A 17,556-nucleotide genomic window follows, 5' to 3' on the forward strand; every position below is an offset into this window, starting at 1 on the left:
TTGCACTCATCATACATGATCCATTTTAAGGTTCAATAATACTCAAGGTCCCCGATATTTGCAAATCTACAGTAGCTCGAGTAGGTACTCACACCATGGAGTGTAGAGCGATATCTGGCCATCCACATTTCAAGCAACAACTTCGCCATGACCCCTCCTTCTTGGCTCACATGATTCTGGTCAGAAACAAACCATGATTCAACAATAAGGATTCTTACAATACGAATATTACCTACATCATCTTCGCCGACTCCACCGGACGATTACCAATTTATATTTTGCGGAAGGATTTCAAAGACCCTCGTGATCACTACCGACTCATATGGGTGCCCCTCCCTTGGGCGAATATTTAGAACACACTATCTTTCCTGGCGACAACCAACAGAACTAGTAATTTTCCTTATTCCATACAACCAATTATACGATAAGTATTTAGCGAAATGCTAGCCGTATGGGATTTGTCAAACAGACAAGGTCCCTTGAGATACTCTATGTCCATTGCAAGGCACGTAGACGATGTACTCGTCCTGGCCTGATGAATTGGGATGTTTGATATAACCAAGTGGCTAGAACTTCGAGTCAATATCTCTCATCCACATTTCCTATCTCAAATCTTTCTTTCTTCTATTAGGTATCGTTTGCGTTTTATGACGACAGCGATGATGTCGATACTTAGGTAGCTATGTTCCTTATCTCTTCGATGCCAATCAGATATGATCATCTGCTCAAGTGTTGGGGTTGTTACACAGAAACCAACATACAAAACTTCGTCAAAATCTACAATTTATATCTTCAAATCAGCTACTTCCTCTCACATCCAAAATACGTTCAAGAATATAAAGACAGTCCGTTCACACTACCAGGTCAAGCTTCGCCTTGGGAAACGGAGTAGTTGGTAGCAAGACAACCACACTACCAGCGAATGTCCAATCATTGATCTATGTAGAAAAAGAGTATATAGTCTCTCACAACCTCATCTCTACCACATACGACCATAGACTGAAGAGAATTGGGCATCCCGTCCGCTCTGCCATACACAAGCTTCAGATCGGTGGATTAGTAGTTGGGTGGGTGACCACCAGCGAATCCCCACTGTTGTATGTTCTTATTTTGTTCTTTTTTTGCTCGTCTGTCACTCACTCCTTCTGAGAACATTTCCATTTTCGAGAGCTCCTTCTTTTCGTCTGTCTTTCTTTCGTGGTTCGAAATGTATCTGTTTAATCATTGCTATTCTCCTCCCTCTCCCTCTCTCCTTTTATTCGCAGATACTAGGTAGATATTAAGAGAAGCGATATATACTGGAGTAGACGTGGATATAGAGTGAGAGTGAGAGTGAGATATAGAATAAATAAATATTTAAATCTCTCTTTATCTATCTATCTGTATATTCCAAGTCTCGTACTTTATTCGTCTCTATATTGAATGAAGATGTATATAGATAATAATGAGAATATATACTTACTTACTTATTTATCTCTTTTTAGTATTTATAAAGCTTATTAAGTTTCCTCTATTCTTTATTCTTTACTTTCTATTTCTATTTTTTTACTTTTTACTTTTTATTCTTTACTCTCTACTCGATAGATATAGATATAGATATATATTAACTACTCAATATAAAGAAATTATAATAATAAGTCTATAATACTAATATAACATAAAACAATACTCGTATTGAAAAATATAAATATAAAGAAATATTATTTATTTAGATAAATAGATATATAATATAGATAGATAGAGATATATAGTATAGAAAGAAAGATAACTCTCTATTTCTTTATTTACATTTCTATTTATTACTTGTATTACTTACTTCTAGGATACATCTATACCTCTCTCTTTCTCTCCTCTCTCTCTCCTTTCTCTTTTCTCTTTTTTTCCTCTCTCTCTCCTCTTTCTCTTCTCTCTCTCTCCTCTCTCTCTCCTCTCTCTCTCCTCTCTCTCCTCTCTCTCTCCTCTCTCTCTCCCTCTCTCTCTCCTCTCTCTCTCCTCTCTCTCTCCTCTCTCTCTCCTCTCTCTTTATCAATCAAAACAAAAACAGAAAACAGAAAACAGAAAACAGAAAACAGAAAACAGAAAACAGAAAACAGAAACAGAAAACAGAAAACAGAAAACAGAAAACAGAAAACAGAAAACAGAAAACAGAAAACAGAAAACAGAAAACAGAAAACAGAAAACAGAAAACAGAAAACAGAAAAAAAATCAATCAAATAAACCAGTATACTTACAATAAAATCCCAAGCCTATTAGCTATCAAAAGTATACCTATCTATTAATTAATTCATTAATCAATCTATTCAAAAACCATTCGAACCCAAACCAACAAGCGAGTTTCACTCTCTTCTCTCTTCTCGAATCTCTCTTCCCGAATCTCTACCTCTATATTTTTCCCATCCTCCTCTAATTCAAATCCCTAAACATGTTTTCTTAATAAATCAGTACCAGTACCAGTATCAGTATTAAAATAATAATCCATTTAGATTATAAAATTTCACTCTATTCTCTCACAAAAAAATACAAAACAGTACAAAAATACATCAAGGAAGCATATACATATACATATACATATACATATACATATACATATACATATACATATACATATACATATACATATACATATACATAGCATAAAAAGTTTTCAATTTGAAAATTCGACGTCTATACGTATCACCAATACAAAAAACAAACAAACAAACTAGGTATCCCACCCCTCAAAGATCTAGCGAGACCCATGTTTGCAACCGAAACTCCTGTATTTGTAATATGATATGAGATGATATGATATGATATGCTTCCACCCGGAAATATCACAAGCTAAGTATGCATGGTTGAACGTTTGGCGGAGTGTTCGTCCATGATGCGAGATAAATTTGGGGTATTCAAATGTTTTTTTTTCCGAGAGAGATTTATAGAGTTATCATTGCGGGTAGGATCGTATGACGGAAACTACTAGCAATGTGACGTATGCACCAAGGTAAGGAAAGGCTATGGTGAATTTGAACAATTGCGCTATTAACAAGTCTATGTCGACGAGAAGGGAATTTAATGAATGCGGTCCAATCTGGCTCTGTTCATAGCGATTTGATCGTCGACACGGTCGCTCTGAGATATAGTTAGCAATCATGTCAGAAAAATAGTAATTTACAATAACATACCTTGCCGATAATTCTTTCAATGTGTTTGTTCTGGTCATCAACTTCACGACCAGTAGCCTTCGCTAGTAAGTTCAATCTTCCGGCAGCATGACCAAGAGCATCCAAGTTGGAGTCGATTTCATTCTCCATTTCGTCATCCTCAGAGTCAGCCTCGAATTGATATTTGGACCTCTCAGCAAGACTGGCCTTGGTTGCTGTTGCTCGGTATCCTACATCTCCTGGTTGAAGATCTCTGAAGTTTGCCTCCATTCTCTGAGAAGATGCGAAGGCTGCATTTCTAGTCTCCTCACGCTGATCACGTTCTGATCTATGCTTGTTGATAATATCATCATCTCGTTGAGCCTTTCTCGACTTTGCCGTGAAAGGGTTGGAAACATGGACAGCGAACATACTCTTATTAAGAGTCTTCAATTCTTTGGCTTTCTCCTCAGCAATTCGGTTATGATTGGCAGCAAGATCCAAGTTCTTCTCGGTATTGTGGATACGTTCTCCTTGTGCACCTAGACGAGCCAAGGTAGCACGGCCAGTTTCTTCAGCTTGGGCCGCGATTCTCAATGCGTTTCGAGTAGATGAAACATCCTCTTGCTTCATGGCCCTAATTTGAGCCTTTGTCGCTTGAACATCTTCCTCTTCCTCTTCTTCCGCAGTAAGTTGTCTTTCTTCTCCATATGCTCCATATCCACCTCCAGTTGATGGGCCAGCATCTGACTGAGCACCATATGGCGGAGGTGGTCGCTCAGAACCAGTAGCTGCCTTTTGTGCATATCTATCCTTTGCGCCACCAAACAATTCGTTCTTATTGTCTTCTGTCGTAGTTGTATCGTTACTGTTGGTTCGTCCTAAACCACCATAACCAGATGGACCATATTTTGATCCCGAGTTGGCGGCAGGGCCATCGTATCTGTTTGCGCCATATCCACCACCATTTCCGTATTTCTCAGATCCGTATCCACCACCATTTGGAGCCGGAGCTCGAGGACTAGGGCCACCCATTCCACCTCGAGGGCCACCTGGCAAACCACCATTAGGGGCACCTGCAGCCCCTGGAGCAGTGTATTGTTGTCTGGCTGATTGATATGGAGATTGAGTGGGTTGAGCGGGCATATTCGCAAACTTGTTATTATCTTGTGCGTAAGGGTCGGCTTGAGGTTGTGGAGTGGCATAAGGGTTCGCTGCCGGAGCAGGAGAGGCGTTCTTGTCTTTTCGTGAAAATAGACCCATCGTGAGGATTCAAATGAGATGACAATTATTTGATGGAAATGTAGATAGATGTAACAGGAATAGATAGAGAACGATGAGAATTGGAAGACGACGTCTATTGTATTTGACGAGCAAAAAGAAAGGAGTTGGAATATTTAATTAAACTGGATCTGAGTTTATTCTTAAATGTTTGTGAAGTTGTAACAAAGGGTTGTCTTGAGAATATGGGTCGAAGATGCAAATGAGTTTCAGGGTGTTAATCCGTGAACACAATACCTGAAGATTGGTGGGGCTTAGCCTATGTGGAACCTCCGAGCCCCATTAGCCACATAATTAAGGTGATAAACCCAGTAAGTGCAGTTTGCTAACCCAAGCTATCGTATAATCAAGATCTATAACAAGTGAAGATGATTGGAATGATGCGAGAGCCAATAATTGGATGTGAACCTAAATGCATTTCCCCCAGGCCAAAAACCAAACCAATGACCCAAACGGTGTGTGACTGATAGATTATGACTGTTATCTGATAATGGCCCATACCTAGGCACATTTATTTTATTCGGATTCCCTTCCTCTACCCTACACTATCCAATGTTGACACAAACAATTTACCTTACCATACAAAGAGAGGTTATATCAAGATGACTTCTAACCCGTCTGCATAACTGTTCTTTCAGTTCGAGCCCTTCTTCCAACCAACTTTCAGTTGATCCCTAGTTCCTGGAGCTATCCAGCATACCAGTTATCTATTCACACAAACATCAAAATGGTTTTACGATTATTACACCCTTTTCGAATACACAAACACCACACAATTATACAGTCTTCCTTGGTGATCGGGAAAATATCAATACGGCGACGGCAGTCTTTGGAGAAGTTGCAGACTATTGAGTGAGAATTGGACAACTCGGAGTGGTGGCAATAATTCCTTCAACATTGACATTTGGATATTGAACGGAGTGCTGGACAATTGAGCAGTGGCAACGACTAGAACTGATATCGGAAAATGGCATCGATTTTTACATATGAGCCCGAACCCCCAAGGGTAGAATCACCATGGTTGTTGACTCCTACAAATTCTCCTAAACCACCTTCACCTCAGCCATATCCGAAATCTCTCAACAGCTCCCCTGGCTCAACTCACATTTCGGACTATGGAGTCACAAAATTGGAGGCAGAACCACAGGAAGGTCCCACAGAATACAAACTACATCTTTTGTTACGACCGAGGAGGACGTATAGTACTTCAAGCACTGGCTCAATAATATCTGGTTCTCAACAGCACAAACAGCAACCCCTTAATCAGGAGAAAGCGAGCCCCATATTGGCACCATCCAATCAGAGTAAACAGAAACGTTTAGAGCAGCTCACAACTCAATTGCTGTGGCGCCTACAGCAGTCGTCTCCGTATCATGCATCATCTACAAGTGATCTTGTATTACCGAAGTGAGTGCATTACCCCATAGCGGTGATTGTGTGTTAGGCCGATATGGTCCAATCTCAGATTAACATAATCAAATTTGAGACATGCAATGAAGTGTACCTGGTTATACATAAACTTGCGCTGATTTTGATGTACAACAGATTGCCTGGCAGCGCAACGAGCTTAGATCCCCCTTCAAGACCCGGGAAACTGTTAGCTGGGCTTGAGGAAAGCCGTGGAGCACTGTATGAAATAGGTGTTTCCGATGATGGTACATTTGTCGGTCTGACGAGTGATGAATTAGACGAGAGTTTGACAAACCTACGGGCTATGGCAGCTAGTCTCGGATGTAATGTTGAGATCGTTCGAAAGGTAGTTGTTGGGGAATGTGAATGGCAAGAGACAGATGAACCCCCAAAGTCTCAAATTTCGCAGCGAATCAAGAAACAAAAGCCGTGGCTGGTCCCTGAAGACCAAGCGATATCAACAAATTTCCGGCACCGAGAGAAATTGTGGGTCGCTGAAGCCCTCATAACTCCAGATCTCAGTTCGAAACGAGCACAGTCAATAAGCTACGACGAAGCTCCTGTCATTCGTCAACATACTCCACAGCCTACCATTAGTGAGGTTACCGAGGCCCCCGCTCTTCAACATGAGGATACAACTGAACAGCTGCGTATCACCCTTACTGGTCCCACTACATCTGGAAAATCAAGTCTTCTAGGTACTTTGTCAACTACAACGCTTGATAATGGTAGAGGTAAAAGCAGACTTAGTCTATTGAAGCATCGTCACGAAATTGCTACAGGGATTACAAGTTCTGTGGCGCAGGAGTTGATCGGCTATAAAGACTCACAGGTCATAAATTACGCTTCTGGCAATGTAACGTCCTGGACAGATATTCATGCTACAGCAGAAGATGGCCGGCTTCTATTTGTTTCTGACTCTGCTGGTCATCCAAGGTATCGCAGGACAACAGTTCGAGGCTTGGTTGGTTGGGCTCCCCATTGGACTGTTCTATGTGTCGCAGCAGATGACACTGGTTCGAGCAGTACCGGAAGTACTTCAGCGACAGAGCTTCTTGGCACTGTTGGAGCAGGAACTGATCTTGCAAAAGCACATCTTGAGCTTTGTTTGAAACTGGATAAACCTTTGGCTATTGTAATCACCAAGCTTGATCTGGCTTCAAGACCTCGTCTAAGCGAGACACTGTCGAAACTTCTATCTGCTATCAAAGCAACAGGGAGAACTCCTTCGATTCTTCCGCCAGATAATTCCAAAAATATCATTGATGCCGATCTAACTAGCATACTGCCTGAAGATACTAATACTGTTAGAAAAGTCATCAATACGATGGCAATGTCAGATCTCAGGTCCATTGTTCCTATTATCCTTACAAGTGCGGTCAAGGGAACCGGTATTCGTCAGCTTCATGCTCTTTTCCAAGCTTTGCCGATACCTACACCACCCACCCCTCACGATTATATTGGCATGGCACTCAATCCAGAGCAACCTTCATCTCTATTCCACATTGAAGATGTGTTTGGTGTACCAGCTTCCTATGATGCTTTAGTCTGTAATAGTAATGGTATTGATGCGGGAACTGTAGTTGCCGGTCATCTTAGGTTTGGTAGACTATCAATCGGAGATAGTATTGTCGTAGGCCCTTTCCCAGCAGATTCTGACGATGATGACTCCCCTCAGACTGGTCCCCGTTCTTCGCCCACCAGTCTAGATACCTCACTCACGCATCCCTCGGCAACCGAACTTTCTAGGATAGCTTTAAGAAACACGCCATCCGCTTCGGTTACTAAAGGCGAATGGCACAATGCACATATAGTCAGCATTCGCAATCTTCGCCTTCCAGTACACACAATTGAAGCTGGTCAAGTCGGAACCATTGGCATTGTTCTAGACTTACCGACTCAAGAAGACTCAGAAAGTCCTATGGAACGTTCTTCTCAAACTGCTCCTCGAATCCGCAAAGGGATGGTGATGGCGATACCCAGTAAACATATGATTCAAACTCATCATTCTCTTCAAGCTGCTAGTGGTTTCACTGCATCCTTTGATGATGGCGACATTAATTCCGTCACTCCGGGCACAGTAGTAGTAATATACATAGCCAGTGTTCGCGCTTCAGCTCGGGTTCTCAAATTAACCCCAAATCTCCCTGCCAGAGATATGGAAGCAGAAGACGCAGATGATGTTTTTGGATTGGGATTACTGGACGGTTGTGATGTAACTGATTCCAACGGGAAATCAAAAGATGAGCCATTTGTTTTTGGCACTGATGGCATTACAGATGTCAGTTTTGAATTGTTGACATCTAGGGAATGGATAGAGTTGGGTAGTCAGGTTCTGGTCATGCCCGGGGGTGGTCATGGACTGTATTCCGGAAGCGAGAGGGGAGAGAAGGGAGTTGCTGGGTTGGAAGGCTTTGTAGGGAGAGTTGGGGAGGTTGTTGATTAAATGTGTCTCTTGGATTGATGGGTTTCAATTATTGGCTTGGCTATGTACCGACAAAGGTACGAGGTGTTGCATGGGATACTATTATGTGTATGTTGTTTAAAAGTACGTACCTTGTGCACCACACCAGAAGGAGTAATTTCGGGGAGTAACCTTTGTCATCGACTAAAGGAATGCAAGATAGTTCTTACAAGAGTCCATCTTTTGTTACCAATTGTTAATTATCCTTTCTTCTCTGTTTTACAATTTTTCCCATCCCTTCAACCTTGCTTCATCTCTCATGCACAAACTTGCCAATTCATTTACATGCCATGAGTTCAAAAAGTCATCTGGATACTGTAGTGATTGAGCTGGGAAAAAGCTGCTGAACAATGGAAGCACCGGCAGTAAAGCGTGCTCCCGTCTATTCTGCTGCAACACGTGCACATGGACAAACACGCAGAACACAAACTTCTTCATCTCACATTTAAATCATGAATTGATCACATAAATTTCTGAAACTAAACTGTGGTGTGGTCCTTTCATTTAATTTTTTTAAAAGCCGGCAATATCCTCCCATTTACCAAACACAGTCTACATCCCAAGTGAATTCTTAGTGCTATCATGCCAGAGGGAAATGAGGGTTCGGCGGCTTCTGGCCCTCCTGAATATCAGGTATTCGATCCACGCAGTGCTTTCACGTTGCTCTCTGCCCCGGGAACCGAAGAGCCCACTGGCTCCCTCGAGCGTAACCTTGCATTGGACCCCATGCCTATCATCAGAAGATTCTACCCACCCCTGCCCACTGACACTCCTAATATGCTTTTCAACCCCGCTCACCGTTTCATCCGCCGCACTAATCCCCACGAGATACTAATATACACCGATGGTTCCTGTCTATCCAATGGCCTCGAGGGATCCCGCGCTGGTTGTGGTTTTGTCATCTCCCCTCATCACAAACTTGGTTTCAGGCTCGAAAACTTGGGACCAACCGGTGAATCCCATCCCCAAACCAGCAATCGCGCCGAACTGCGAGCCGTTGTTGCTGCTCTCGAATATCGCGTCTGGCAAGGTGATAGCTATGGGGCCTGGACCCGTCTCATCATCGCTACCGACTCTGAATATGTGGTTCTTGGCGCCACTGAGCGAATCAATCGTTGGATTCAGCGGGGCTGGCGTACCAGCACGGGAAGTGCGATCATGAATCAGGATTTGTGGGAGCGATTGATATATTATATCAAGAAAGCGGCTCGACCTATTGGGTTCTCGGGACCTCCTCATGGGACCAGCGTGGCATTTTGGAAGATTCCGAGGGAGTGGAATGGGGAAGCGGACGCCGAGGCGAGGAAGGGAGCCCAATTGGAGGGGAGACAGGAATTTCAGGTAATGAGTGGAATGATGGTTTAATCTTTTGCGGCAGAGAATTAGAAACTGCGTTTCGGCGGTGTGATGACTACCATTTATTTCAATGTTTCACAATTAAACATCTAAGTATGAAGATGTACTATAAGAAATGTTCGTCACATGCTTCTGTGATGTTTTTTTGTGATGGCTGGTATTTACTTCACAAGAGACTCTACAAATCGATTTGAGATTTGGATTGGATAAGAGATTGATTACTGTCTAGCCCGTGATATGATTCGAAAACTTCAAAAGTCCTCTAGTTTATAAACCTCATAACTGACTTCTTCGTACGGGTGTGTCCTGTTCTCTAGAATTAGCCCCGTCTTCTGCTAAAAACTCTCGCCATCCCCTTCTTCGCTTCTTCTTGAATTCCACGTCTCCTTTAAATGAACAACTCAACATGAAACTCACCTCTTCAATGCCCCAACCGCTTTCCTTGTAACTTCCTCCCCGGTGCACAAAATATGCACCAAGACCTCCTCTGTTCGTTCCAAAACTCCTACTTTCCCTGTGTGAGGCACAGCTCCCTTCTCTGCTACTGGTAAGAATTGTCCGAAACCTGGGATTTCAAAACAGACTTTGATGTATTTTCCATCGGCGTACACTCCACCACCTACAGCGAATATGGCATCTTTTGTCGCGGAGAGGTGAGATGGGAGGACGCGATAGACAAGCTTGTAGCGTGTTTGAGAGTTCGAGGAGGTGGACATCTTTGAGTTTTGGTTTGTAGAGATGAGATGAGATAGGATTAGGGAATGAATGCAACAAAGGAATAGATTCACCTACAAACTCTCTACAGCGGAGTTATCATTTTAATATCATCAATCTAACTTATAACTATCACCGAACAATAAACATGTTAACGGCGATTCATGAACATTTCTTCAAATCTATTACACATAATAAATCTATTCTGCGCTATCTCTGACGCACCCCACAAAGTGGTTTATATAGCACGAGTAAAAGACCACAGCGTCGGTGTCGATGCATCCAAGAAAAAGCAAACTTTCAATTCATTCATTTAATTCGCTCGTCTTATCCTCGCCGCTTAAAGCCTGCAATCCTTATCGTACCTCTTACCATTCAACATCTAGTCAATCTACCCTGAGCCACCTCCTTATCTTTACCTCACACACCTTGCGTCATGCTATAAAATCAATTAAACAGCGCTGGATCCTGGAATTCCAAGAATTTGTATTATCAATAAATACTCCCCGGTACCTACACTCCTTACCATATTCCTCGTCCCAAAGTCTGGGCATGGTCTGATGAAAGGATAATGGGTCAAGCATCTTCTTCTCCTTCTACCTCTCCTATTTCCCCTAGAACTGCGACGCTTCCTAGAAATTATCGTGGAAATTCACGTGAGAATGAGAATGAGAGATTTATCAGTACGGAGACGACACAGTTGTTGACACCGGATCCGCAGGAGGATATTGAGGGAGATGCCGATGTGAGGAGTGGAGATGGACATAGGAGTATGGTTATAGGGAGGCATGATGGCCATGCGTGTTATCACCCTCATGCCATAGGAGATATATGTTATCCCCAAGATGAATTTGGGGATTTGCCGGTTTACAAGACGATTCACCGGTTTGTTTCCTGATTCGTATTTATCTCAGCCGGAGAATGATACTGATAGATTGTTAGGATAAGGAGAGATATTATCTCGGCGATTGGTGAGTTTTGGCAAACGGTGAGATAGGAGAGTGAGACTTAGACTAACGGGAAAGATAGATGATCCATATAGTTTGGAACAATTGAGGGATCCGAGATTGAATGTATCGGTTGTGAGGCCATTGGTAGATAAGCTGTATGATTTGGATGATTTGTCGGTTGGTATGTTACTGTTTTCTTATACTTATTCTTATTCTCATTATTTCGCTTTGAAGGTTGGGGAAATAAATATCAGTACTTTTCCCAAGTGATTAGAACAACAACCAAAAGAAGGACATTTGGAAATTGTTTGATAAGGAGATGGTAAATGTGGGCGGTGTTTTGAGTAGTTCTCAAAGACCACACTTGTTCCTACCATCAGCACTCCATAAAGTCATTGTTCTTTCTTCCAGATCAAATCCTGCTTCCAGATACTGATAAAGTCCAAGTCTATTGTCTTCTCGTCAACAAAACACAGTTCCAACGTGAACAATTGGCTCTACCTCATCAACAGAGCATTTGCACCACACGCGCCCACTTGTGCGAAATAGTCGCCAATCGAGTTCTGCGCCGCTTCCACGAGGATCATACCGGCTCAGAAGGGTTACTTCTTCTTTCTCGCATTCTCGTCGGAGGTTTCGATCCATTTCAAGGTGCTCCAAACAATGTCATCCAAGAAAGCAGCAACTTTGGTTGGGCTGCCAAGTCCCGTACAGGCGCCAATCGAAGATTACCAGCCTTAGAAATTGCCATTATTTCTCAAAGCAAGGCTTTCCTCAGTTCGTCTGCTTGCCAAAAAGTGATAAGCGCAATATACGAGGGTAGGGTCATATACACTCCAACGGCGTTCATGGATATTCTACCTGATCACTACAAGAATAAACCGATTTCATTGTACAATCCAAGAGAGGCGCCATTGTTCAATCAATATAGACTTATAGTTCCTCGTACGAGGAATTATTTGGAAGTTTGCCACTTTCTGCTACTGTTGGTTTTCTATTTGTATGTCATGGCAGATCGCGATCCATCTACTTTCGGTGGGATGGAATTGTTATTCATTATCTATACATCAGGCTGGTCTTTAGATCAATTGTAAGTCCTTTGGAACAACCCACTGGAATTTTGCAGCCTTTATTAATACCAATCCTAGTTGCTCTATACTTGAACATGGATGGCACGTATACACCCAGAATCTGTGGTCCTTCCTCGATGTTACTTTCGCCGCGATCTTTGGAATTTATCTGGCGCTCCGCTTCAAAGGCTGGCACACTGATAACGTTGGCACTGGCCAACAAGCACTAGATGTTCTCGCCTTGGGAGCTCCTGTCCTTGTTCCACGTCTAGCGTTCAATCTTATGTCCGAAAACATGCTTTTCATTTCTCTCCGGGCTATGATGCGCGATTTCACTGTACTCACGATCCTTGCTGTGTGGTGCTTTGCTGGATTCCTGCTCTCTATGATTTGGCTTGGAAATGGTATCCATGAGCCAATAACAGTTTCTAAATGGATGCTCTGGATATGGTTTGGACTCGATGGCACAGGCATCACAACATCTGCTCAATTCCACTGGCTCCTCGGTCCGATCCTCATGGTCACTTTCGCATTCCTTGGTAACACTCTCTTCCTTACCATCCTCGTCTCCATGCTTTCAACAACCTTCTCAACCATCGTTTCAAATGCTACCGCAGAAATCCAATTTCGCCGCGCCGTTCTTACTCTTGAAGGTGTAAAATCAGACTCTCTATTCGCCTATTTCCCTCCTTTCAACATCCTTGCCCTCTTTGTCCTCATGCCTCTAAAATTCGTCCTAACACCTCGCTGGTTCCACAAGATCAACGTAGCAGCCGTGCGTTTTCTCAATGCTCCTCTTCTACTCCTTATCGGCTATCTCGAACGACGTCAGTTGTGGGCTGGCCCCCGTCGTCAAAAAGAAGCAGAACAACTACCCCGCCTCCCACATCGTCCTCGACTTTGGGATTTTTCCAGAGGCTTTAGCGTTCACGGTGACTTGCAAGCAGTATTTGATGCCGAACCTCCGAGTGATATCGCGGATGAAATTGGAATGGAATCTGACAACGATGTCCGACGCGATCGGAATGTTTTCGAAAATGACTTTGCGCGAGAATTCAATGGGTCGAAAAAATCAAACTCGAAATCTGGACAAAAACCAGCTAATCCGAGAGAACATATGAAGAGAAGAGATACGGCTAATAGTGCTAAGAGGATTAGAAGAGATTCGGTAGCTCCATTTGCGGGAATGACCATACCGAAACATTTGAGAGATTTGTTGAATGAGGGGAGTAGTGATGAGGAAGGTGAGGATATCAAGGGAAGGCTAGAGAAACTTGAGCAATGTATGGGAAGAGTGGAAGGGTTATTAGGGCGATTGTGTAGGGAGTTGGATGGGAAGAGTGAAGAGGGAGATATAGGAGGAGAAGGAACATTAAGTGATTTAGATACGAGTGTGGCGGTAGAATTTTCAGATGACTAGATTCAGGGTGAGATGGGTGTTATAGGTTGGAGTGACGAGACATAAATGGGTGGTTGTATCAAATTGATTTACATGCATAAAATAGAGGTGGGGTTAGTAGCATTCGGTTTTGGTCTGTTGGTTAGCATAGCGGAGCGAGTTAAATTGAGAACCTAGTAAATTTGTTATTCGAGCTTTGAGATTGAATAAAAGTAAGAGTTGAGGCCCCGGCTTATCGCACACCACCTGATTTCGTGACAAAATCCCTACAAAAAAGTCGTTTTCTTATATAAACTAGTTTCTTTTATAATTTATTCAATAATTAAAAAAATGTTTTCAAAATTTTATGTATAAAAGATTGTTATATACATAATCTTAAAAATTGAATAGATTGTTTTTAATATTTTTTTGGAAAAAGTTGTAGGATCTCAAAGTTGAAAATTTTCAAAATTTATTATATATAACGCTTTTCCCATATAAAAAAATCGATTTTTTTGAAAATTTTAGAAATTCTAACTTTAAAACCTTATAACTCTTTCTGAAAAAATACTAAAAATAACCTATTCATTTTTTTAGATTATTTCAATAATAATTTTATTTATTTAAAGATTTCAATAATTCAATCTATATATTTATTGAAATATTATATAATTAAAAAGTTGAAAAAATGATGGTTTTTGCTGTATTTTCGCTTAGTATGCGATAAGCCGGGGCCTCAACTCTTATATACACGAATTGTTAGAATAGATAATAGCAATGAATCAACTAGGTGTAATATAGTACAAAGACTTTTCATTAATTCTTCTAAACTATGAAAATTCTACAATTTATAATTGTACATGGGTTGTTGTTAATCTGAAGTAGCCCTGTAGGGGCTATTTATGTGCCTTTACTAGTCTTTATACGGATTGATTATAATAAAGCTTCTTATATTATACATTATATTCCGAGATATATATATTTATCTTCCGAACTTGATTAGTATAATACAAGAGAATAGAATACCGAGTGATTATATTCGGACTGTATCCTAAAAGAAAACAAAAATATTATAAAACTATAAATAATCAATAAACAATATTCTAATGTGTTTATTGTTTTTATTAATAAATTATTAAGGGTTCTATAAATTCCCTTTAATTTCCCAAATTCTTTTTCCTTTTAATAAATTATTTCTTATTATTTTTTTATTTTTTTTTATTTTATTATAGCTACTCTTCAATTTATCGGCCTTTAGGCAATTGCGGTTCAATCTGTAGTAGATCCTGCTAGATTAATTATTCTTATATATTTTTATTATTCTAAGTATATTGTATTCTCTATTTCCAAAGATTTTTATTATTATAATAAAGATTCTTATATTAAATATAATTATTATTATATCCAAAAAAAGGTTTATTAATCAATGTCTCTTCAATATATTCCTAATATTAATTTGTTATATCAAATCCAAGTTTTTTAACAGATTATTTTTGCTAATAATTAAAAGGAAAAGAATGTTAAGATTATAATGATATATCAAAATAAGTATTATATTAAGAATATAAAGATCTTTTTGTAAAAAGAGAATAAATAGGGTGGTACTAAAAAGTTAAAGTTATTTGAAATATTATTTCTATTTATTATAAAGAAATTGAATCGAATAAACAATTTTATAAAATATTTTATAAACTTTTATTGAGCTATTATCAGTTACTCTTTATTTCCTTATAATAATATTTAACTGATTTTTTGGATTTTAGAATAATTTACTTATATTAAATATTATTATTCCAGGCTCCATTATAAGATTGATAGCCACAATAGATTCGAATAATAAAGATAATTTTATAGCTCCAGTTATTTATCTTTATACTATCAATATTCTCACCCCACTTTTTGTTTCTCCAAAAAATAAAATTCCAGATATTATGAATATACTAATTAATTTGGAGAGTTATAAATCCCCTCATACCAATATTCAATTATTATCTTATTCCTATTCCTATATTTATTCTTCTATACCTAAAAAGAATTACCTTAAATATTCTAATAAATCCCTTTCTGATCTTAATAGTAATAAAAAAACAATCCTTTTCTTTATTAGATTATTAGTATTTCTCAATATTCTGATATTTTTTATATTTCTAAAAGTAATATCAATATTACTATTCCTCAAATAAAGAAATATATTATTGAAGATTCAATAGCTTCTACCTATTAATCCATTACTGAAAGCTTGATTATCTAAATTATTCTTTCTCCTTATAAAGCTTTTTATATAGTTTCAAAATAAAAGATAATATTAATTACTACTAATTTTCTCTCTGATTTTTAATATCAGGATATTAGTATTTCATTAAAGGCTAAAGCTTTTTATATAAATTATTCTATTTATATTAAAGAATTTGATATTATTACAAGTTTTTCTGAAAATATTCAATTCTATAAATATTTACAGATTACTAATAATTAGTTAATAAAGATTCAAAAGTTCAATAAAGCTTTTATAAAAATAAAAAAGAAGAAAAATATAAATAAAAATAAAATAAATATATTTTTAATAGATAAAGGTAAATAAAATAATAGTAATATAAATAATACTATTTTTGAAATTCTTTTTTCTATATCGGATTTTTTTAATATATAGAATAAAAGGATTAATTCTTATTATAAGACTTTTTCAATATATTAATATAATAATATCTTTATAATAGTATTCTTATATTAATTAAAAATATATTTTTATTAGAAATAAGGTTTTATAAAAAAAAAAAAAATAATTTTATTAATTAAATATTAACAAAGATTCAGATAATATTAACTTTAATATTTATGAATTAAAGTCTAAAATATTCCAGAAATATTAAGATAAATTAGTATATTTGGTAGTAATATATAATATATTGGTAAATAAAGGATTATATCCTTATTCTTATTTATTACGGAGGTAATAGCTATATCTAATGGTCACTTTGATCTGGGAATAGGTATGTAGAGTGATAATAAACTAGATTGACTTGAGGTATAATCCTAATGATCATACCTGCTTTATATACTTTGATCAGGCGAGGTACTCGCCTAATTAGGTATATAGGGCACACAAATGAAATGAATGAAATAGTGTTAGTAATCATGGGAGTGAGTACTCCGAAGGAGTACCGGGATTAGTGCTTGTAAGGTTACACTATACGGTGAATTCCGTGACATTATTAAAGTAGAAAAGAGTAAAGGGAGGAATATTATAAATAGCTTTATATTATTAGTGATTTGCTTATAGATATATAGCAAAATCCTATTATCTTATAGCTTTTTTCCTTTTTTTTTTAAATTGTATATTAATAGTTTTTTTTTATTATATTCTTCTAATACTTTTTTTATATTATTAAGATCATAAAGGACTTCTTATATATCTTTTATTAATTAATAACCTTTTCATTAAACTAAATATTAAACACCTCTATCTTTCTTTTTATATATTATAATCTTTTTTATTTTATATTTCAAATAATTATTTATTTCCTTTAATAATAATAGGTTAATAATACTTTATTGTTTATATTATAATTTTAATAAGGAAATATAAAAGATATTGTAAATCTTATAGATAAATAATAATTTGAGTTTATATATTTAACTATTAGTTTTTATATTTATTATTTAAAAAGAATTTATAAATCTATCCAAAAACTTTTTTTTAAATCGAAATTACTTGATATTTCGAATATTTAGTATTATTTTATCTTCGATATTATATTAATAGATTATTATACTATTTATATTCTTTGATTTTTGGTTTATAATTATTTATTAT

The 17,556-nt window shown here is 38.1% G+C and overlaps 5 protein-coding genes across 5 annotated transcripts; 3 read left to right on the top strand and 2 right to left on the bottom strand.

Moving 5' to 3' along the window:
- Positions 1-2,549: 2,549 nt before the first annotated feature.
- Positions 2,550-4,586, bottom strand: EAE98_007782 (uncharacterized protein). The gene is made up of 2 exons (XM_038955405.1): positions 3,162-4,586; positions 2,550-3,108 (listed from the first exon to the last, which is right to left on the bottom strand). The coding sequence occupies exons 1-2, from the start codon at positions 4,380-4,382 to the stop codon at positions 3,049-3,051; spliced, it is 1,281 nt and encodes a 426-aa protein (XP_038808134.1). The 5' UTR covers positions 4,383-4,586; the 3' UTR covers positions 2,550-3,048.
- A 781-nt stretch (positions 4,587-5,367) lies between these two features.
- On the top strand, positions 5,368-8,256 carry EAE98_007783 (uncharacterized protein; the record flags this gene model as incomplete). Its single annotated transcript, XM_038955406.1, has 2 exons — positions 5,368-5,807; positions 5,946-8,256. The coding sequence occupies 2 exons, from the start codon at positions 5,368-5,370 to the stop codon at positions 8,254-8,256; spliced, it is 2,751 nt and encodes a 916-aa protein (XP_038808135.1).
- Positions 8,257-8,856: 600 nt separating this feature from the next.
- EAE98_007784 (uncharacterized protein) lies at positions 8,857-9,639 on the top strand (the record flags this gene model as incomplete). Its single annotated transcript, XM_038955407.1, has 1 exon — positions 8,857-9,639. The coding sequence occupies one exon, from the start codon at positions 8,857-8,859 to the stop codon at positions 9,637-9,639; it is 783 nt and encodes a 260-aa protein (XP_038808136.1).
- Positions 9,640-9,844: 205 nt separating this feature from the next.
- Positions 9,845-10,463, bottom strand: EAE98_007785 (uncharacterized protein). Its single transcript, XM_038955408.1, has 2 exons — positions 10,048-10,463; positions 9,845-9,936 (listed from the first exon to the last, which is right to left on the bottom strand). The coding sequence occupies exons 1-2, from the start codon at positions 10,344-10,346 to the stop codon at positions 9,882-9,884; spliced, it is 354 nt and encodes a 117-aa protein (XP_038808137.1). The 5' UTR covers positions 10,347-10,463; the 3' UTR covers positions 9,845-9,881.
- A 452-nt stretch (positions 10,464-10,915) lies between these two features.
- Positions 10,916-13,784, top strand: EAE98_007786 (uncharacterized protein; the record flags this gene model as incomplete). Its single annotated transcript, XM_038955409.1, has 5 exons — positions 10,916-11,229; positions 11,287-11,315; positions 11,374-11,475; positions 11,742-12,384; positions 12,443-13,784. The coding sequence occupies 5 exons, from the start codon at positions 10,916-10,918 to the stop codon at positions 13,782-13,784; spliced, it is 2,430 nt and encodes an 809-aa protein (XP_038808138.1).
- Between the last annotated feature and the right edge of the window lie 3,772 nt (positions 13,785-17,556).

This window comes from Botrytis deweyae, assembly GCF_014898535.1.
Source record: "Botrytis deweyae strain B1 chromosome Unknown BDEW_019, whole genome shotgun sequence".
NCBI lineage: Eukaryota > Fungi > Ascomycota > Leotiomycetes > Helotiales > Sclerotiniaceae > Botrytis > Botrytis deweyae.